Raw genomic sequence first — 24105 nt, 5'->3', positions numbered from 1 at the left:
ATCAGTGGCATAACTCTTTGGACGGACTCTTCAATAGTACTTGGTTGGTTGACAAAGCCACCATGGACCTGGGAGACATACGTGGCAAATCGAACGTCGAAGATACACGATCTCTTACCCGGGGGGACATGGCGACATGTCCCTACTCACGACAATCCAGCTGACCTCGGAACGAGAGGCTGCAGGCCACAGGATCTCATCGGCAATTCGTTGTGGTTTAATGGCCCAACTTGGCTAACGAACCCACCATCAGAATGGCCCAACCGAAATCCGTTGGTCTCTCCGGAAATAGGGAGGCGGCAGAATATTCAGGTCATGCATGGAACTATCGAGGACTCTGACATCTTGATAAGGTTTTCTTCCTATACCCGTGCCTTGAGAGTGATCTCTTTTGTATTTCGTTTTTACCATAACTGCCTGAGTAGATATAGGGGTACCGCGAGGAATTCCTCCCCCATCCTCACCCAAGATGAAGTGACTTTCACGAAAAATCGTCTCATAATGCTGGCTCAAATTAGATGGTACCCAGAGGAGTACAAGACTGTAAGTAGATCCGAGGAATTGTCTTGCAAAAGTTCACTGCAATGCTTGAACCCATTTCTGGACCGTAACAAAGTCCTACGGGTGAATGGTCGGCTGGCCGCCTCTTCCCTACCGTATAACGAGAAATTCCCAGTTATACTTCCTGGTAACTCTCGTCTCTGTCAGTTGTATTTGCTCCACTTGCACACGTTCCTGGCCCATGGAGAATGTATTTTAATGTGTCGTATGGTCCAGACAGAATTTTACATTTCTCGTCTAAAACCAAGGGTGAAAAGTATCATCCATAAATGCAAGACATGCATAATTTTCAAGAAAAGATCTTGCGCCCAGATAATGGCACCGCTCCCTCAAGATAGATGTACGATAACTCCGGCATTTCACGTCACGGGCATAGACTTTGCAGGGCCTTTTGACATTAAGAGTTCGCCACTACGCCGTTCCCCTCTCTTAAAGGGTTATGTCAGCATCTTTGTATGCTTCGCCACGAAAGCCGTACATCTGGAACCATGCTCGGAACTTTCCACGGCGGCATTTGAGGCCGCTTTTGCTCGTTTTCTTGGGAGACGAGGCCTACCTCGGAAGGTAGTTTCGGATAATGGTAGGAATTTCGTTGGTGCCAGTCGCAAGCTTCTACGGGATTTCAGGAGTTTTATCCAAGTAGTAGCAAGCGATATATCTGAGAAATACTCGACACAGGGGTTTGAATGGCAATTTATACCGCCCCATGCTCCACATATGGGTGGACTTTGGGAGGCAGCCGTTAAGAGCTTCAAACACCACTTTAAACGAGTGGCTGGAGCTCACTTGTTCACCTTCGAACAGTTTGCTACCGTTCTTGCGCGGATCGAAGGAGTCTTGAACTCACGTCCAATTTCCGCCGTCTCTGAGGACCCGAACGACCTCACAGCTTTGACTCCCGGGCACTTTTTGAAGGGTTCGCCAATCATGTCATTTCCGGAGCCGAATGCGCAAGACATATCCCTGATAAATAGATGGCTAAGGCTGAAGGCGATACATCACCAGTTCGCTACACAATGGAAGGAAGATTACCTCAAGGCTCTTCATAAACGATATAAGTGGAAGAACACTTCTCCTAATGTAAAGATCGGTGATCTTGTAGTCGTAATTGACGATTTGCTGCCCCCTAGCGACTGGCGATTGGGGAGAGTAGTTAAGACTCACGCTGGGTCCGATAGCAATACAAGAGTTGCGGAGGTGAGGATTGCCTCCGGTATCATTACTCGACCGATTGTGAAATTATGTCTCCTTCCCTTTCTGGACCAACCCCAGTAGTATATCGCTGAGATGTATTGGTATCTGGATGATCAAACCCAACTTTTACTCTAACTAATACAGAATCTTTTCTCATCTCATTTTAATTTGCCACTTCAACCTTTCAAATGCAATTCGCTAACCTCTCACCATTTTCAGATAAAACATGCCTGGTCAAGATATGTACAAATGCCATCTATGTAAGAAAAGGCACGCTCTTAGATATTGCCCAAAATTTGTCAAGATGACCGTAGAGGAAAGACGAGCGGCCGTTCGACAACACAACTATTGTCGCAATTGCTTAGCGCGAAGCCACACCATCGAAGAATGTGAATCTTCTGGAACATGTCGAAAGTGTGGATTTCAGCACCACACTATGTTGCACCCACGAAAATTCACCGTGCAACAAACGAAATCCAACACTTCGACCAGATCCATCCAGTCTCGCCTCCAAAAGCAACAGCCTGCAAGATCCATCGCTTCCGCCAAGCCACCGAAAAGGTCAGCAAAGTCCCACTCTACCGCCATTCACAAATCATCTCGACATCAGCAACTCACACGCCGTACCAAACAGCAACACACCCAGCAACGCACGCATCAACGCAAGAAGCCTCAGAAGACAAAAAGAAACCACCAAAAGCCTGGTAAGAGGCAACAACAGCAACTTACAAAGAAGCAATCTTCAACCCCTCAACCAAATGTCTTAATCCTCTCGGAAGCTATAAAGTCCTTAGCGACCGTATTGTGCGCTACACCATCAAACTTTGCGTAAACGCAAGGCCGGCGCCATGGACAAATTTGCATTTGTCCTTAACTTAAGCTTTAAATATTTTTGAATTTATTACCCTGAATTATAGAGTATTATTGTGAATTATCTATAACATAAGATTTGAATTGCCATTTAGTTCTAAGTTTGCTATTGAAATGTAATAGAATCTAAGTTATTGTGAATTAATTGTTTTTAAGAGTTTAGTACAAAAGGTTAGCTGTTAACTTTTTATGCCCACTCACTTCACTTACTCTACAACCGCAGTCAAGGTGAGCAACACAAGCTATTTCTCCTCTTTTTCCACAATAAACTCTAACACCATATACTCGTCATAAACCGAAATCTAACCATCTTTTTATTTCACACTTTTAATTTTGGGCTACCTCAACCTTTCACTTTACTTATTAATCCTCTGTGTACGAGGAATAATAAGTAGTAAACCCGCTTACATACAGTCCACTTGTTTCACAGAGGGAATTCCAATAGTGACGTCACAAGGCCAAAGATCGACACACCGCAGCTAATCCGCTCATTCTATTCACCCCGCTACGTACACATAGGAAAACCCCCCAATTTTGTGCATAAGGTTCAAATCGGTTCATAACCTGATATAGCTGCCATATAAACCGATCTGGGATATTGACTTCTTGAGCCTCCAGAAGTCGCAATTATTATCCGATTTGCCTGAAATTTTGTTCGACGGATCCTCTCATGACCATCAGCATACGTGCTTATTATAGTCTGAATCGGTCTATAGCCCGATACAGCTCCCATATAAATCTATCACTTTATTTTACTTCTTGAGCCCCCAAAGGGCGCAATTCTTATTCGAATTGGCTGACATTTTACACAGGTCTCCAGCATATAATTTAATTGTGGTCCAAACCGGACCATATCTTGTTATCGCTCTAATAGCAGAGCAAATCTTTTCTTAAATCCTTTTTTGCCTAAGAAGAGATGCCTGGAAAAGAACTCGACAAATGCGATATACGGTGGAGGGTATAAAAGGTTCGGCCCGGCCGAACTTAGCACGCTTTTACTTGTTTTTAAAAAAATCAAATTGCCATATAAAAAGATCTTCTGTGGTAAAGAACTAATGTGCCAGTCCATATATCTCTTATCTTTTGAACAAAAAAGTGTTGGCCAGCAACACGTCGTTTGGTCTTATCTATCGATGAGCTATAAATGGTTGCAACCTTAACTTTAAGGTTTGCAACTCCTGCTATCATGCTGAACTGAACATGCTGCTATAATTTCGGCGCTATGGCGTCCTACATTTATTTGTGTCCCCACTCATTAATTAAATCAAACAGTGTCCCGTTAGGTTATTATAATTAATTGACTGTTTTGGGGTGAGGTGGTCCGCTAGATACATAAGCAGATTGAAGATATCATATTCGCAGTCCAAAACCTTTTACCTTGAATTGAACCCCATATTGTCATGATTGGTGTTTACAGCCGTTTGGTCGATGGTGTCAATTTGGGGGTTGTGCACCACACTCCATCTGCCACTTGAGTACATATTTGAATGACGCACTCTACTCAAAAATATTTATCATTTGATCCCCCATTGTTTTAATTGGTCAAATAATCTATTGGAGGTAAAGCGCCACCTAGTTTCATGGACACAAAGTCCTTTCGGGGGTGGGGTGACCCACAAATACTTAAACATAATTTCATAATGTCATATTCATAATCTTCTCCCGAATACCCTTCGGTCAATATTTGAGTCCCATATTGACATGTACGTGCAATATGTTTGTTTGGGGAATTTTTGGGGTTGGAGTGGTACCTGGGTTTCTTGGGCCTAACTGTCAATACCATATTCGTATTCTACTTTCCAATACCTTTCATTTGATACCCATATTGTCTCGATCTGTCAACCTTGACTTTTGGTGAAGTTTTTGGGGTAACGTGGGAGGGTCCTGACCATATTCGTAATCTACTCCCTAATACCTTTCATTCAAGGCCCATATTGTCATTATTGTCCAATATGCCTATTTGAAGCGGTTTTGGGGTCGAGGCAAAACCGCAAAATTTTGGTCCTAGGTACATGGACCAAAATTTTGATATCAAATATGAATTCTAGTATCGAATACCTTTCATTTGAGTCCCATATTGCCCCGATCGGTCCCCTATGATATTTGGGTGGCATTTTTCGGGTTAGGGGGAGGGTCCGCCTCCTTGAGATATTAAAAAATTGTATAGCCTTTTGCAAACATACAAACAAACACAAATAAATTTTTATACATATAAATTTTGAGGCCAAGTGTTTGGTGGTCGTCTCGCCCCATAAACTCTCCCTAAACCAATGGTAATTGGAGCTCAAATAAAATAAATTTGATAGTAGAGCACTATGCATACCGACTATAGCAATATATAGCTAAAATGTGGTTTTTGGGAGTAGAATATAAATTTAATATCCACTTTCGGAGCAAATGGTTTGACTACTCTAATCCACAACCAAAACCAAGAGAATGGAGTAGATCTAACATCGAAACTTTAATGCTCGGACCCTCCCCTTACCCTATATTTGGGCAACTTTTTTTTAGGGTAGAAACGTGTGGTTTTAGCAAGATGCAGTGGCTCAAACGCGGCACGAGACTCAATGAATTTGTTGCTACAATATTTCCCCGATCGCCTTAGATCTCTCATAGGCGATTTCCAATGGCCGGCACGCTCTCCAGATTTGAGTACATTGAATTTCTTTTTATGGGGTTATTTGAAATCTCAGGTCCTTCGATGTAAGAGTGAAAGTCACTTTGTGTGGCTGTCGCTTTCTCTATACTGTCATGGTTATACTTCCGTCGAGATGGGCGAGAGCCAATGGGCTATGGATTAACCCCAGGAAAACAGAGCTGGTGTTGTTCCTGGGAAGGAATTGATATGACGAGTTAAGGGGACAGGTCCTTGATGGAATGTACTTGGGCGTTATTCTTGGCCAGCAATTGAACTGGAGGAGAAACGCTAAGGAGAGAGCCTAACGGGGGCTGAATGCGCTGTACTCATGTCCCAATTGGGTGGTCAGGAGTTGGGGACTTGGGCCGGGCACGGTCCACTAGATAAGCACGACGATCCTCCGCTAAGGGTGCCTGGTGATGCACCGGTCTTTCGAAAAGGAGTGTCTTTGCGGTATGTTGGAGAGGGGACAGTGATTTTGCTTCGGTGCTGATATCGGGGCGAGGAGTAGTGCACCGAAAGCAGCGGTAAATGCGATAATTGATCCGGATCGCGGATCTGCGGATCGCCGATGGCGTGGGACGACTACGTGACAATGACGGACTATTACTTTGACGGTCTATCATTCTTCCATAGTAACCTGGAGGTTGTCTTCCCTGGGAGAGAGCTTTGGTCTGGGGGCGTCCCGCCATTTATTTATCGGACGTTTATGGGCTGCAATCAGATTGTTCTCGGTTCCGACTCGCGGATGGATTCTGGAAGTGCGACACCTACGGTAACTCTACACTGAGTTTGCTGTTTAGGATGGTGGATTCCTACTATGACGAATGTGCTGACTCGCCGTGTGCTGGCGTTGAAGGCTGCAGAGTTGCCAAGGCTCTGTGGCCGAGGATCTGCGTAACCAGGATATCGATTGGCCATGAGGCGGAGTTGGAAATGCTTGACACTGCTGTGTCACTGCCCCGCGATGATGGCGAGAAGGCGTAGGATTATGGCTGAACTTCTCTGCTCTTCCCTATATGTATGCTATGTTGTATTTTAAATATATTTTACCTCCTCAACTAAGGCCATATTGATTTTAATTAAATTATACTAGTGAATACTTTAAGGCTCTTAAATTGCACATTTCGACTATCAAAAAGTTAAAAAAATTTTAAGCGCCTAAAAGTTTTTTGTATTTTTTCTTCAGAAAAAGTTAAGTTCAGTTTATAATTATTGATTCTTTTTTTTTTAAACATTGAAGTAGAGTTAGAAACATAATAAAGAAAACTTATGACTATAATGTATTATCGCAATAACATATTAAGTAGTTTCAGCACCTGGCTTTAGCATAAAAGGTAAAATGTAATATGGATACATGAAATTAGAATTATTGACATCCTTGCTCCCGAGACTACTACATTAAATAGAAAAATCTTAATCTAGGGTTTGAACTTAAAGCTAAAAATAATAAAACAAACAAAAAATAATGGTAATTATAACTGATAAAAAAAAAACAAGGTAAAAGTAGGTTAAGATGTAAAGGGTGATTTTTTTGAGGTTAGGATTTTCATGCATTAGTATTTGACAGATCACGTGGGATTCCAGACATGGTGTCAAAGAGAAAGATGCTCAGTATGCTTTGACATTTCATCATGAATAGACTTACTAACGAGCAACACTTGCAAATCATTGAATTTTATTACCAAAATCAGTGTTTGGTTCGAAATGTGTTCATTCACCGTAACGTTGCGTCCAACAGCATCTTTGAAAAAATACGGTCCAATGATTCCACCAGCGTACAAACCACACCAAACAGTGCATTTTTCGGGATGCATGGGCAGTTCTTGAACGGCTTCTGGTTGCTCTTAACTCCAAATGCGGCAATTTTGCTTATTTACGTAGCCATTCAACCAGAAATGAGCCTCATCGCTGAACAAAATTTGTCAAAATTTGAACACATTTCGAACCGAACACTGATTTTGGTAATAAAATTCAATGATTTGCAAGCGTTGCTCGTTAGTAAGTCTATTCATGATGAAATGTCAAAGCATACTGAGCATCTTTCTCTTTGACACCTTGTCTGAAATCCCACGTGATCTGTCAAATACTAATGCATGAAAATCCTAACCTCAAAAAAATCACCCTTTAGCTACCCACGGTGAGTGCCGGCTAGCAACAATGGGGGATATACTGAACCAAACTGGAAAACCATATAAGATAACAGGCCTAATACAAGTCTTGTACAATAATAGTTTCGTATTTACAGGCAAAGATTTGCATCCAAGAATTTTTTGAAACGAATCGAATATTCCCTGGGCCTTATTACGGACCTTCCGCGCGTGTACGTTGAATTTAAAAAGTTTGTTAAACTCTACACCCAAATATTTAACTTTCTCTTTAAATGGAATTTCAATGCCATTTAAAAATAGCTTAAAGGGTTTACTTTCGGGTACAACAAAGCGCTTGCATTTTCCCGATACATTTCTTATGCAAATCGCTTCGCATTTTGAAGTACAGCGGTCAAAAAAAGTATTCATCATTAGCAAAATTGATAATAAATTCACTTATTTTGGGTAATTGAAGAAAATTTAAAGTAAACAAATAATGCAGTTTTATGCAATAGTTTATTTTTCGTAATATGTTTTAAAATAAATTCAAAAAATAAATTTAATTAGCGCAAAAAATGCAATTTTATATAATAACACCAAAAACAGAACAAAAAAAGTATTCATCATTGATGTGCTATCATCAAAGTCAAATTCAAATATTATTTGGGAATCCCCCTTTTCTGTTTTATTTAGTAAAGGAGGCTTTGCCCTTGACAGCAAATATTTAATTTCATTGAAAATATAGTTTTTGTCAAAATGGGTCGTAAGCAAAACGAGGTTTCTGATGAGGTAAAAGTTTTGATAATAAAACACCACAGGAATGGTTTAACTCAAAAAACTATCAGTGAAATATTAAATAGACCACGATCTACTATACAATCCATCATCAGAAAGTGGACAGAAACGAAAACTGTTGACAATAAACCAAGATCTGGTCGACCAAAAGCACTTTCAGTTGGAGATGTGCGTTGGCTAGTGCGGCAAGTTCAGAAAACTCCGAAGACAAATGCGACCATTCTTCGTAAAAACACTATGGAATATTTAGGGAAGGAAGTTACTACACAAACAATTCGAAATACACTCAAAAGGCATAGTTACAGAGGAAGAACTGCACGTAAGAAGCCCTTTATAAATAAAATAAACCGAGTGAAAAGGCTAAACTTCGCAAAAATTTATGTAAAACAGCCCGAATCATTTTGGAAAACAGTCATTTTTGCAGACGAGAGCAAGTTTAATCTTTTTGGGTGCGATGGAAAGGTCATAGTGTACAGAAAACCAAATACAGAGCTTGAAGAACGAAACACAGTTGCTACTGTAAAACATGGTGGAGGTGGTTTAATGGTTTGGGGGTGTATGGCGGCTTCAGGAGCGGGAAATCTTGAAATTATTAATGGAGTAATGGATCATAAGTATTACATTGACATTTTAAAGAGGAATTTAAAAGATAGTGCTGTAAAACTTGGGCTTGGTAATAACTTTCAATATTATCAAGATAATGACCCCAAACATTCTACTTTAAATACCAAGATGTGGATGCTGTATAACTGCCACAAAGTCATTAAAACTCCTCCTCAAAGTCCCGACTTGAACCCAATTGAACATCTTTGGGAACATCTCGAACGCAAATTGAGAACGCGCAATTTTTCGAGCAAGAGTCAAATGCAACAGGTGATAATGGAGGAATGTACTAATATAGACCAAAATATAACCGCTAAATTAGTCCAATCGATGTCAAACCGTTTAAAAGAAGTTATAAGACGCGGTGGTCGAATAACAAAGTATTAATTTTTTTAAATTATGTTATTTATTTTTTTGTTTTTTTGCAATGATGAATACTTTTTTTGTTTAATTTTTTGTGTTCAGCTGTAAAATGGCCCTTTTTGTTCCAATAAATACTATTTTTTTCTTTAAAAACAATGAAATTGTGTACATATATATCACACAAGCACTACTGCATCATTAGTTTAATATGTTTTTATTCCAATTGTCTTTTGTAGACTTATTAAAAAAAAAAACATTGAATGATGAATACTTTTTTTGACCGCTGTATTTATCTTTATACCCCATTTATTATAAAAATTTTTAACCTCATGGAGATATTGCGAGACTTGGACCAAAGCACATGCTGGCGATTCGTTGTGAGAGTATAAGAGGGAATCATTCGCATACAAAATACCCGAGGAATGTTCGGAGTTGTGGGGAAAATCACTCATAAAAATGTTATATAAATGTGGAGCTAAAACCGATCCCTGCGGGACACCACAATTAACATTTGAAAATTCCGACAACTGATTTTTGAAGAGTACGCCAAATTGTCTATTCGTAAAGAAACTTTTGAAAAGCTTTATAACCGGAGGACTAAACCCTATCCTTATCATTTTAGTTAATATACCATAGTGGGAAGCATGATTAAAAGCCTTTTCAACGTCTAGAAAAACTGCAATAGTACATTTCTTTGCTCTTAAATTCAATACAATATCATTTGTGAACTTTGTCATAGCATCAACTGTGAAATGCCCTTTTTGAAAACCAAATTGTGAGTTTGGAATATATGGTAAAGTGATTCCTTTATCCATTTTAGTACGGACAATCATTTCAAAAAGTTTACCCAGATTTGACAATAAAGATATAGGTCGCAAGTTAGAAATCTCATTACTATTGGCTTTTTTATACCATCCACCATAAGATGGGGGGTATACTAATTTCGTCATTCTGTTTGTAACTACTCGAAATATTCGTCTGAGACCCCATAAAGTATATATATTCTTGATCGTCGTGAAATTTTATGTCGATCTAGCCATGTCCGTCCGTCTGTCCGTCCGTCTGTCCGTCCGTCCGTCTGTCTGTCGAAAGCACGCTAACTTCCGAAGGAGTAAAGCTAGCCACTTGAAATTTTGCACAAATACTTCTTATTAGTGTAGGTCGGTTGGTATTGTAAATGGGCCATATCGGTCCATGTTTTGATATAGCTGCCATATAAACCGATCTTGGGTCTTGACTTCTTGAGCCTCTAGAGTGCGCAATTCTTATCCGATTGATATGAAATTTTGCACGACATGTTTTCTTATGATATCCAACAATTGTGCCAAGTGTGGTTCAAATCGGTCCATAACCTGATATAGCTGCCATATAAACCGATCGGGGGTCTTGACTTCTTGAGCCTCTAGAGTGCGCAATTCTTATCCGATTGATATGAAATTTTGCACGACATGTTTTCTTATGATATCCAACAATTGTGTCAAGTATGGTTTAAATCGGTCAATAACCTGATATAGCTGCCATATAAACCGATCTTGGGTCTTGACTTCTTGAGCCTCTAGAGGGCGTAATTCCTATCCGATTGGAATGGAATTTCGCACGACCTGTTTTGTTATGATACCCAACAACTGTGCTAAGTATGGTTTAAATCGGTTCATAACCTGATATAGCTGCCATATAAACCGATCTTGGGTCTTGACTTCTTGAGCCTCTAGAGCGCACAATTCGTATCCGATTTGAATGAGTTTTTGCACGAAGTATTTTGTCATGATATCCAACAACTGTGCCGAGTATGGTTGAAATCGGTCCATAACCTGATATAGCTGTCATATAAACAGATCTGGGAATTTGACTTCTTGAGCTTCTAGAGGGCGCAATTCCTATCCGATTTGGCTGAAATTTTGCATGACGTATTTTATTTTTACTTTCAACAACTGTCTCAAATAAGGTTCAAATCGGTTCATAACCTGATATAGCTGCTATATAAACCGATCTGGGATCTTGACTTCTTGACCCCTAGAGATCGCAATTATTATCCGATATGCCTGAACTTTTGTACGACGGATCCTCTCATGACCATCAACAAACGTGTTTATTATGTTCTGAATCGGTCTATAGCCCGATACAGATCCCATATAAATCGTTCTCTCTATTTTACTTCGTGAGCCTCAATGGGCGCAATTCTTATACGAATTGGCTGAAATTTTACACAGGTCTCCAACATATAATTTAATTGTGGTCCAAACCGGACCATATCTTGATATCGCTCTAATAGCAGAGCAACTCTTTTCTTATATCCTTTTTAGCCTAAGAAGAGATGCCGGGAAAAGAACTCGACAAATGCGATCCATGGTGGAGGGTATATAAGATTCGGCCCGGCCGAACTTAGCACGCTTTTACTTGTTCTTAATTGGAATTATCTTTGAGGTTTTCCATGAATCTGGATAATACGTGGGAGATACAGTTATTAAATATGTCAATGCCAGACGATTTCTTATTCTTTAAAAATGAGGAAATATCAAGAATTTCACCCAAAGTTGTAAGATAGTCCAACCTGTCTTGATTTTTTGCATCTGAATCAATTGAAAATGAATAGCAGTGTTGAGGAACATTTGCAATGAAGTCATTCACAAAATCTTCCCTTACAGATGAAAGATGAACAGAGCTATTATAAATATTAGAAAAATACGATTTCAAATGAGAAAGACATTCCGACTCATTTGTTATTATCGCACCATCAATTGATAATTTATCCAAAGGTAGAGATTTTCGATGCCCAATAATCTTGAAAACGTCCCGATGTGCTCTTAGCTCCGGCTTAATTCCTCTAAGTTTATCTCTAAAAATAGAAATCTGCTCTAGTTCAACCTGCCTCTTAATAATAACACTCAATAATTTGATTTGCTTGGATAAAATGCGATACTCTGGACTGAATCTGTTACTGGACACGCGATAAAGCCTTTTAAGTTCTTTTTGCCAATTATATTTAATTCTATATAAATTCTTAATTCTGACAGATATCAAGAATTTTCTGTTACTCAATTGAATTTTCTTAGAATGAAGTTCTGAGACAGAACTCACAACAGAAGCAAACCTTTCAATGTACTGATCAATTTCATTATTACTCAAATTTCTATTTGAAGGGGGATAATTACTTAAAATACCCTGAGTTATATCATGCTTGAAATCATCCCAATTTGTGCTTTCGTAGCTTGTAAATGTAGGAGGAGGCTGCAGAACAATTTCGAAGCTAGGAAGAATGACGTTAAGTTTGAGGGGGTAGTGATCTGAAAAACTGGGTAAACATGAGGTCGAACAAACAGGATTTGGCAGGTCAGATGTGTTAGAACAAAAGAGAAAATGATCCAAGTAAGATGAACCATTTGGAAACGTTGGACAGGATGAAGATATTCTGGTAAAAAAGTGGGGATTTACTTGAAGGAAGTCATAAAAACAGTTTCCATTTGAATTATTCATAGAATCACCCCATGAAATATGTCTAGCATTGAAATCACCACCTATAATATGAAATCAAATCCCCCAGAATAATTACCTAAAGAAGACAGAGAACTTAAAATTTGCAATTGGCTTGAATTGCCAGGAATATAAACTGAGCCTAACAAAATTTTCCTAAGAACGCCATTAATAGAAACATCAATAGAAATAAATAAATCAGGGAAGAGAAACCCTAAGATGACTTCTTTTCTGAATTTGAAATGTTTCTTAAGTAGTATGGCCACACCTTGTGCGCTGTTATCCCTTAGCCTTCAAAACTAATATTACCTCCAGCTCTCAAATGAGTTTCCTGAAGGAAAGCAATGTCAATATCAAACTTTTTCATTAAACTGCGTAATTCAAATCTACGGCCATATTCAATGAGTGACCTGACATTAAATGTAATAAGATCCAGAACATTATGGACCATAGACTTGGTTTACTTCGCGTAAGAGGCCTATACATCGCTGTATCGCCTCTTCCTTTGAAATGGTTTGAAACTCCCTTATAAAATTGGCAATTTTGTCTTCCAGCGAAATCACTTTAGGAGGGCAAAGTTCTTTAGCAATATTCAAAAATTCTTCAATGATTTTCGGTTTCGTTGAGGGTTGAGTGTAACTAGAAGTACCGTTACGGGACGCATCGGAATAAGATACATTCGGTTGAGTAAAAGAGTTTAAAGCACTAAAAACATTGTTTTTTGCCTTCTCTTTTCTCTCTAGGGCAACTGATCTAGCTCTCTTCTTAAGCTAAACATATTTTTTAAAATCAGGGCAACCTCTAAAACTCGCTATTTCCACAATTGATGCAAAATGGTAAATTTCCATCGCCCTGCACAAATTTACACTGACCTTGTGCATGGTTTTGACCACACTTTACGCAAGCAAAATCCCTGTTGCAATCTTGGGACATATGCCCCCATTGTTGGCATCTCCAGCATTGAACATCCCTCATATTTTTTTTTTTTTCGGTAATTTCCAAGACAACCGTTGATGCAAAATATATCTTTGCGCCTTCAACTCAGATACGGATTTACCAGGTTGAAATGTTACCAAAAAGAGACCTGTGTCAATATTGTTTTTCTTGGAGTATGAAGTGGAAAATTTAGAGACACTATGCACTGTATCAGGGACTAACATATCTATTTCTGACTTATTACGCAAAACAATGGTTTGTCGTTTTAACTCCCTTGGTGTATAAGAGTATGAATCTAATTTCTTTTCACGTAGAAGGCACATTAGCTCAGTGTGTATTTTTGGGTCTTGCAAATAAAGTTTACTCTTGTGTCTGCTCTTGTTGACAATCTTAAATACTATTTGCCTAGCCTTTAAGTCTTTAATTAAATTATTCATATCAACACCAAACAGAAAAATAGGAGGGAAGAAGGAATTCCTACTCCCAACAGATTTTTCTACAACTAAAGCCTCTTGTAATGGAATTTTCTTATGATACGTGTTGTTAGTTTTAATATCTAAATCTCCTAGTATTGCAAATCTATTGGAAGACTCCTGCGATTGGCCAGATGCATTATTTGAAACGCTAAGAACAGAATTGCTTAAATCTATCTTACTCAAGTTAGTATCACCAGATATTTTCCGTTTCTTTTGCACCATTTGAAAACCTTCTTTGTCAGAGGGGGTAAACTCGTTGTGATCCATATTGCTCTCAATGTTGGATGGCAAAGGTCTTGATGTATTGACTTGCGTTGAGTTTGTTTTTGTCAATTTTTGAATGTCAATTGAAGGCAATTTTTCAACATTCATTACCAAATTAGCAGACATTCCTTTATTGCATTTAGAGGATGATGATGCAGACGTCGAAGGAGTAATATCTTGATCCAAACATCCAGAATTTTGCGAGCCATATCCATGTCCAATTAAGCAGGCTTCATGCAAAAGTTTTCCAATGGCTGACTTACAATTGCTTTTATGGCTGTTTTTATCAGGGGGTATATTCTCGGCAGGATCGCAAATGTCCATGCCTAGTTGGTCCAAATTCATTTACAAAGTTCAAAATGCACAAATTTAAATTTTTTTTTTCAAAGAAAATTCAATTTTTACTTTTAATATTTTTTCTATTTATTATTTGTGTCAAGGAAACACGTCTGCTCTGTTTGAATATTTCAAACGAAGTTTTCTCTTCAGAAAAAAGTTTTTGGAAATTGTCGTCAGCAATATGTAATGAAGTCCAATTAAAATCATTTAAAATTAAAGAAAACTTTTTTCAACACCTACCATTAAAAAAAACTCACACCTGCTTACATTTCTGATAATGCTTTATATTTATTTATTATTTATTTGCAACCAATTGTCCTATGCTAGTGAATTATTTCAACCAATTGTAGTAGAGGTGCTATTAGCATCTGTTCCATTGGTGGGTGCAAGGGTGGTAACGGTTACTGCAGCAGTAGTGGAATTCGAATTTGCATTTGATGATGCATCACTGGTAGCATTGACACTAGATTCCGTGGTGCTGGTAGCAACAGTCGTGGAGTTGCCAGCAGCAGTTGTGGAGTTGCCACCAACAGTTGGGGTAGTAGCACTAGCGCCATAATATTGGGGATTACAACAGCCAAACATTGGTTCAGAGACACCCGTAACACAGGCACCTTCTTCTTCATTGAAATAAGTACCATTGGTGCAATAACCAGAGGATACCTCAACACCATTGACACAATACAAATAACCGGAACAGTTGTAGGCCGAGTACATGTTGACAAAGGTTTTGGTGGTGCCCTCACAGCGATCGCAATTGTTGCGAGCTTCTAGGCGATCTACACAGGTTTGGCTAACCATATCGTAGTACTCTCCACTTGGGCAGTGGTTGATTTGGTAGCTGGTGCCATCGCAGACCATATAGGAGTCACAGGTGGGGCCAGCCTTCATGGCATTCACGGTGCTGCAGTTGTTGGGTGTTAAATATGGATCATTGGTGACCTGAAAGTGACAATAGGAGAGGGTGATTAATGTTTGAGTTTTTTGCAGAAGCTTCCGAAAGATCTCCCCTACCTGAGAGCAGGTGACACTTGAGGCATAATCACATGACATGGTTAGGACATTGTATTCCAAACCATTGGGACATATGCCACTAATCATGACACCATTGTTACATTTATTCCAGCCACTACAGCTACTGGGGCTGCCAAAGTATATGCCTGCCTGTATGAGAATACATAAGTTAATGGGTAAGGACACCGATATGCTTTCTTCAGTGCTATCTTCTGCACTATTGGTGCCAGTAGTATCGGGCTCAGATGGAGGCGCTGCCTGCATGCAATTGTATTGATCGGCATAGACACAGGACTGAGTGGTGGGGTTGAAATATTCGCCATAAGGACAAGTGGAGCGTTCTGGTCCATTAAGACTGCAATAGTAAAAATCAGTGCAGGAACCTGCTACAGGTGCCCATTGGCCAACGGCAAAACCTGAGCATGGTGCAGCATTAGCAGCCAAACACTGAACCTGGTCCTGGGGTTGACAAACTTGACTTTCCTTATTGAAATAATAGCCGGAGGCGCATTGTTGGTGAGTGGCTTTACCATTTTGGCAAACATAATAGGTATCACAATATTCCATGGAGCCAATCATTAGGCCATTATTTACCAAGGCACATACATGATTCATATTCAATTGGCCTGAAGTGCCTCGCAAGCTAACGGCGAGTGCCACAATAAGGGTGCAAGCATAATGGGTGTAGGAACCTGCAATAAAAATAAAGGAACCGTATTGCAATTTGGGATCTTTGATAAATTTGAAGTTCTATAAAAAAATATACTCTAAAATATAAAATTGCAATGAAACTTTCTCCAAAGGCAAAAATTTCATAGAAAATTATTCTTAAGATAAAATTGCAACAAACACTCAATGATTCCGTTACGTTACTAGGTGCGTTAAATAACACATCCTGAAAATTCGTATCTCTTTGGCATCAGACCAACTCCTCATAATCCTTTCCATTAAGCGACCATTCGATTTTATAGCCTCTAAACGCCGGAGGTAAGTTAATCAAAAGAAATCCCATAGGAATGGTTTCAGAGAGTACACCAGTCAGGGCTTCGGGGAATTACAATCTCTCTCAGTAGTGCGATTCTCTAACTTCAACCAAACCGTTTAGTCAAATTTGTTGATAAAAGATTCGTTAGCTCAATAGGAAACAATACAAAGAAGAAAATAATAGCCAACTACTCAAAAACCCCTGCAAATAAATATTAAAATTATTTCTCGTCGTTAAAGTAAACACCAAAAAGTTTTCCATCGTTCAGTTAACGTTTTTCTATTCCTAAACCAAAACAGTTGTGTTTAACGATGTTGGTTATCGTTAAAAGTTGCGTAAGAATACCAAAGTTATCTTTCCTGTTATCGCCTTTTAGTCAAACGATATTAGTTAAACAAAGTTAGGGAAGCTCCTCCCGAGCTTCGTTGGAGAACTTCCGTTTGCTTCAATCAGCATACGCCCTGCTTTAGAACTATTCTCGTGGCACTGGATCTATCGAAAGCGTTCGACATGGTCAGTCTGCAAAATTATTTGAGGACATCGCCAACACGAATCTCCAGCCAGGCCAGTCATTTGTGGAATTTAGGGATAAGGAAGCGAAAACCGTAGCGTGAAACAGGGAGTTCCTCAAGGCGGGGTAATATCTCCGGCACTGTTTAACCTCTATCTACCAATCCCTCCCGGAGTGTCAAATCCGACCATCAAGTGTCTCAAAATACTTGGTGTTACATATGACAGCTCCTACAAATTGTTCGAACATGCCACTGCAATCTGCGATAAGGTCGGAAATAGAAACAAGATCTTCAAGTCACTTGCCGGCAGCACTTGGGGTGCTGACAAAGAAATCTGGTTGACCACGTACAAAGCAATTGTCAGATCAGTGGTGAGATATGCAGCGCCAGCGTGGTCTCGCCAGTTTTGTGAAACGCAGTGGAATAATATTCAGATCTGTTAGAATGCCGCTCGAACAGCTGCGGGCTGTCTCCTCAGTTCTCACTTGGACTACCTTAAAGAAAGATCCTACCCATGCGAAGACATAAATTCATGCTGTCTAAGCAATACCTTCTAGGCTGTTATCACTGGCTATCATTTTATGGATAGGTATCCACCGCCCAGAAGTCTCAGGGTGGATCTTCATGATTTAGATCGAGAGGTTCAAGAGAGAACCTCTATCTCAAGCGGATTTGGACAACTTTCATGCAGACACGGTAGCAGATGCAGTGAATATTGTCCGGATGTATGTTGCCCTTGAAGAACGACCGCCACCCATTGCAAGATGTGTGTTCCGATTGTGATCTGAAACCACACGACAAATGTCACACACCCTACATTAGTCGCAAAGTTCCTGCATTTGGATATTCAACAGAACCCAGCTGACGAAAAGAACACAACACCCAGTATTAAAACAACTATAATAGATGTACGTATTGTTGATAAGAAATTCTAGAACATAACTAGTCGCTCATGTTATATCAGCCTGTCGAAAGGTTAGATAAGGCCCAATTTTCCTACTTAATTGGATTCGTCGCCTCGATTCAAGTTAATCTAGAATCAGGAAACTGAACCTGGAAATCTAAAGGTTGATCAACGAACGTGTGTGAAATTTATGGCTCGAGCACTTGAAACATTATAACTAAAGAGCCGGTATTGGTTGGCTGTTGGCTACCATCAAATTACTCTCGAATTTCGGAAAATGGCATGATAGTAGTACTTACGCCAAATATGTCAACAGGATTACGACTGCAGTAGTTGAGTCTTTCGAAGATAGTTGTCCTCTTCGAGAAAGGAAATCGGCTCAAGGAAAACCCCGAATGACGGGGGAGATTTGCAACATTGGGAAAGTAGTCCGCAGTCTATATTATAACAGAGCACTTCGTAAAAAAACGGTGGTTTATTGATTTGTGTATTACACACTGCTCAAGGAATACAATAAAATGATCAGAGGGCAGAGCGTGCCTTATGAAAACTTTTCTGCGAACAGGTCGTTAATGACGCCGCCAAGATGAAAAAGGTTCTCTCAAAAACCTATGTCCAAACTGAAACGTTAGTTGACGATATTAGGCTGAGAGCAGCAACAACGGAAGGCTTGTTGAGTCTTTTGATGCAAACGCATTTCCACAGGATATGACAGGACTCGCGGAGACACCGAAATCTTCGAATAATGAGGTTGATAGAAGGGTCATCATTACAGAATTCCTTGCAAAGGAAGCGTTTAGGAGCTTGCAATCATTAAAGTTACTCGGACCTGATGGAATATTTCCGCTGTTACTACAGAAGGCGGCGGACTATCCCCCCTAACAAGGAAAGTTTGTTATTTATGCCCAAGCCCGACAAGGTGAGTTATGCGACATCAAAGGCCTGCAGACCTATAAACCTTACGTCCTTTCTACTCAAAACCATGAAACGTATTGTGAATACTATAATAGAGAGGAGGATATCCACCGAACTGCTCAAATACAAACATCACGGCTATGTCAAGGGAAGGTAGGTGGAGACAGATCTGCACGAGGTTGTGCAAAAAAAAAAGAAGAATCTTGGACAAGAAACCGATTTGGAAGTGTCACATTCAGGAGCCTACGGAGAAGGCTCACAGATATAGGGCACTAGACGGACCGTAGGCTCAAAATGGGGCCTGAATCCGAGGATAGTTCACTGGCTCTACAGGAGCGTGTTAAGACCAATTCTTACTTACGCTCCAGTAGTTTGGAGAAAAAGTGCAACGTAAGGGTAATACAACAGGTTCGGGTAGGCGGGGTGATGAGAATCACGCCCACTAGGGCGCTGGAGACCATATTAGATATTCGACACATAGACATTCAGCAGCCATAGCGGCTATGAGACTTAAAGACCATAGGAAACCTGGAAGAAATGGAAGAGGTTTTCGATCGGTTACCTGAGACGATACTTGAGGTGGAGTACGATGCACTGCTGCCAGCGGCACAGTCTTGCATTTGATAGAACTCTTGTATTGCCATATTGAAGTTCTTGATACACGGATGGATCAAAGCTAGACGACAGAGTGTGCTGGGAGCCTACATTGAGAAATGGGCCATCAAGGCAATAACAACTAGGTTGGTAAGGTCAGGAACAGTTTTGAAATATAAGAAGCAGAATAACGCCTTCTATGAGGATGGCACGATCTGAATTGGAGGTTACATGGGCGACGAACGCGTATGTAACACTGTGGAAGAGTCAACCGGTTGGGAGGACGACAAAAGTCATGTGGGAAGATTCGAAACATGAGAAGTCGAGGCTTGCGGTATTACAACGGGACACATAGAACTATAGGCTCACTTATGGAGAATAGTTGCGGCAAGTGATACCATGCGCAGGGTATTTGGGGAAGATTATGAGACGTTGGAGCATATCTTTTGCCATTGTCCGGTTTTCGCTAAAATAGACACCGACACTTTTTGAGTACATCTGTAACACTTTCTTCCAGCCGCATTTTTTGATGTGGTTGCCAGTTTCTTTTTAAATTGGAGGATACGAAGAAGAAACCCCATAGAGTTAACGGGAAATTCCCGAAAGTTGAGTGATATCTTCATACTGTTTAACCTCTACTTGTCCTTTATTCTACCCCTTCTGATGGCATCGCGATTGTATGATATGCAGATCGTTGTACGTTCATGTCCTCAGGCGCCAAAGTTGATGACATCTGCGATAGGTTAAAAGCCTGCTTCAACCATTTTGTCGCTTGAAGCAAGAAATTGAAAGATAACCGAAATGAAATCTACAACCACATAAAAAAAACAAGTAAAAAGGCGTTAAGTTCGGCCGGGCCGAACTTTGGATACCCCCCACCTCGGGTATATATGTAAAACACCTTTCGTCAATATCCGGTGAAAAATGCATACCTTATGCCCCATAGCAGCTATATCGAAATATGTTCCGATTTGGACCAAATACTTATAAGTAAAAGTTATTTCTCAATTGCGTATAACAAAATATTGGTCTTTTAAGTAGCTATATCTAAAATTAGACCGATTTGAACCATGTACTAAACGGATGTCGAAATGCTTAGCATAAGTAACTGTGTAAAATTTAAGTGAAATCGGATTTAAATGCGACTTTATGGGACCAAGACTATAGATTGGGATATCGGTCTATATGGCAGATCTGGACGGATCTGGATCAAATTTAAAAAGAATATCGAAGGGCCTAACACAACTCACCGTCCCAAATTTCGGCGTTATCGGACAATAAACGCGCCTTTTATGATCCCAAAACCTTAGATCGAGAGATCGGGCTATATGCCAGCGATATCCAAATCTGAACCGATCTGTGCCATGTTGCAGAAGTATGTCGAGGGGCTTAATTTAACCCACTGTCCCCAATTTCGGCACATCGGACAATAAATGCGCCTTTAATGGGCCCAAAACCTTTAATCGAGCTAAATTGACAAGGGATGTCGAAGGGCTTAACTCTACTCACTGTCCCAAATTTCAGCAAAATCGGATGATAAATGTGGCTTTTATGAGCCTAAGACCCTAAATCGGAGGATCGGTCTATATGGCAGCTATATCGAAATCTGAACCGATCTGGGCCAAATTGATGAAGGATGTCGAGGAGCCCAACATAACTCACTGTACCAAATTTCAGCAAAATCGGATAATAAATGTGGCTTTTATGGGCCTAAGACCCTAAATCGGCGGATCGGTATATATGGGGGCTATATCAAGATATAGTCCGATATAGCCCATCTTCGATCTTAACCTGCTTATGGACAAAAAAAGAATCTGTGCAAAGTTTCAGCTCAATATCTCTATTTTTAAAGACTGTAGCGTGATTTTAACAGACGGACATGTCTAGATCGTCTTAGATTTTTACGCTGATCAATAATATATATGCTTTATAGGGTCGGAAATGGATATTTCGATGTGTTGCAAACGGAATGACAAAATGAATATACTCCCATCCTTCGGTGGTGGGTATAAATATAAATGTTCAGACTACGTCGCCCTTTCTATTGTAATCCGTAGTCCACGACCCAATAAAAGAATGAAGTTTACTCTTCCCCCAATAACAAGGATCAAGGAAAAGGCAAGAAACCTTGCGATGTGGTCGATCATAGTCAAAATTTTACACCATGGAAGCCACTGTAGCGCAAAGGTTCTCATGTCTGCCTTTGACGCTAAACCCCTGTGTTCGAATCCTGACGAGAAAGTGAGAAACAAATTTTTAGTGGTGGTTATCCCCTCCTAATGCTGTCGAGATTTGTGAGGTACTTTGACATGTAAATATTTCTCCCCAAAGAGATGTCACTCTGCGGCACGCCGTTCGGACTCGGCTATAAAATGGAGGCCCCTTATCATTGAGGTTAAACTTGAATCGAACAGCACTCAGTGATGTACTCACACATCACTCTGTTCCTCAATGGAATTTTTATGGGCTGAAACGCTGAGGGGGATGATTTTACTTTAAATACTAACATCTTAAGCTTCAATCAACCGATAGTTTTATTCACACTGAAGTTGTTGGGTATATCTTGGAGTCTTTCCATCCCCGTTTTTTCGTGGCAGAGATAGAGGCGATATTGGACTCACTCACGGAAAAGCACGACTCACGAGACACTCACGGCGCACGGTTGAAAAACTATTCTTCCATGAAGCGAATAATAATTTTTTTCATGAGTCGCATGCATCTGTAGACAGAAATTGTTTCTACTTCTTTCACACTTGTCCAATATGGGCAGCAGACCTGAATGCGTACATTGGAATATACTGTGATTTTCTTGTAAGTCGTATTTCGTGTGTTGTGAGTGTCTCATGGGTCGTGATTAGTGTCATAAGCATGATTTCACTCACTCACAATTCTATTTCAATCACATTCACGCACGATCACATTTAGACTTTTGGACACATAATGTCCCGTCTGAAAATAAAACTTCTACTTCCTTGGAAATGTACCTAAATAATATCCGTCAACTAAATGTAATTCGCCACCTTTTTCGTGATATTTTCGAATCAGCTTTTTGTCTGATTTTGAGCTTTGGTACGTGCAATCAATTATTCCAAAAAATCGGTACAAAACTGTGTATTAAAGCTCACTTTACTTAAAAAATTCCTTTATGTTCTTTGATGGATAAGAATCTGAATAATATCTGTCAAATGAATGTAGTTCGTCAACTTTTTGTGATATTTTCCAAGGCAGCTTAAGTCTGAATTTGAGCATTGGTACGTGCAATCCAGTACTCCCGAAGATCTTTACAAAATACTGTATTCAAGTAACTTTACTCACCCATCTTGTTAATAAATATAGAAAGTATTTTGTTGTCTTTAAAATAAACTAATGTGTCTCTTTCAAGGGCTCAGAGAGAATGTTTAAACAATGACAAAAAAGTTTTGTTTTTATACTCCAATGCCATATGGGTTATATCTAGACTTTGTTGGACATAGACAAATTAGGATTGTCTATTTTTCAGTTTATCGACCAAACATAATGATTGATCTCTTTTTCTTCTTTGTGTTAACTACGTATGCTGTTCCAATCCCATGATTTGCACGCGAAAATTCAAAATGAATGAGTAAGCATTTTTTTTATAAATTTTCTGCGGCTAATTTTAGAATGTAATCACAAATTGCAGCCATAAATATTGAAGTATAAGCCAAAGTATTTTGCATAATTAATTATTTTTCCAAATTGTTTGTTAATACTGTCATAAAAAATCGATAAGTAGGCCAGCTATTGATTCAACTATATTGATATATTTTTTGTTTTAAATAAAACGCAATTTCCTGTGAGACTTTTTTTAGACTGCCAGTTTTTGAGGGATTAAACGGTGAAATTATGGACCTACTGACACCCTTTTGGTTATACAAAATTCATACAAAGACCTGTTTGGTTTTAACTTTGGTGCTATTTTAGTCGCATGCGCATAGAATTACATAGATAAAATTGTAGCACAAAAAATGTAAAAAAACGCAAAAGGTCGAAAAAATAATTAAAAAAAAAATAGCCAAAAACAAGTAAAAGGGTGCTAAGTTCGGCAGGGCCAAATCTTATATTTCCCACACCATGGATAGCATTTGTCAAGTCCTATGGCTTGAATTTTTTTATAGGCAAACAACGGATACTGGAGAGGAATTGCTATGCTATTGCAGCTATATCAGGTTATAGTCCAATTCGGGCTATACATGATTTTGATGATGGAGACTATCGTAGAAGTCATTGTTCAAAATTTCAGGGAAGCTCTATACAAGCTCAAGAAGTATAATTGGAAGTTCTGTTTATATGGGACCAATTCAGACCATTTTTGGAGCAGATAAAAACTGCTCCCTCCAGCGGCTCAAGAAATGCATTCTGGAGATCGGTTAATATGGGAGCTAAATCAGGTATTAGACCGATCCAGGTCATACTTAGCACTCATAATGGAGGTTGTAAAAGAAATCATTGTGCAAGTGTTACCCAAATCGAATAAAAATTGCGCCCTCCAGAGGCTCAAGAAGTCAAATCGGGAGATCGGCTTATAGCTATATCAGGTTATGGACCAATTTAGACCATACC

At 39.5% G+C, this 24105-nt stretch overlaps 3 protein-coding genes across 3 annotated transcripts in view; 1 reads left to right on the top strand and 2 right to left on the bottom strand.

Annotated features, from left to right (window-relative positions):
* LOC106095049 (peritrophin-48) overlaps positions 1–24105 on the bottom strand; it is a 190005-nt gene that overhangs the window by 32902 nt on the left and 132998 nt on the right. The window lies entirely within an intron of this gene.
* LOC131995990 (uncharacterized) lies at positions 877–2019 on the top strand. The gene is made up of 2 exons (XM_059365373.1): positions 877–1758; positions 1975–2019. The coding sequence occupies exons 1-2, from the start codon at positions 877–879 to the stop codon at positions 2017–2019; spliced, it is 927 nt and encodes a 308-aa protein (XP_059221356.1).
* LOC106094698 (peritrophin-48) lies at positions 14922–22945 on the bottom strand. The gene is made up of 3 exons (XM_013261932.2): positions 22840–22945; positions 15615–16306; positions 14922–15542 (listed from the first exon to the last, which is right to left on the bottom strand). Exons 1-3 carry the CDS (start codon positions 22841–22843, stop codon positions 14937–14939), a joined length of 1302 nt encoding a protein of 433 aa, XP_013117386.2. The 5' UTR covers positions 22844–22945; the 3' UTR covers positions 14922–14936.

This window comes from Stomoxys calcitrans, chromosome 1, assembly GCF_963082655.1.
Source record: "Stomoxys calcitrans chromosome 1, idStoCalc2.1, whole genome shotgun sequence".
Taxonomy (NCBI): domain Eukaryota; kingdom Metazoa; phylum Arthropoda; class Insecta; order Diptera; family Muscidae; genus Stomoxys; species Stomoxys calcitrans.
This window is presented reverse-complemented; position numbering and strand designations above follow the sequence as displayed.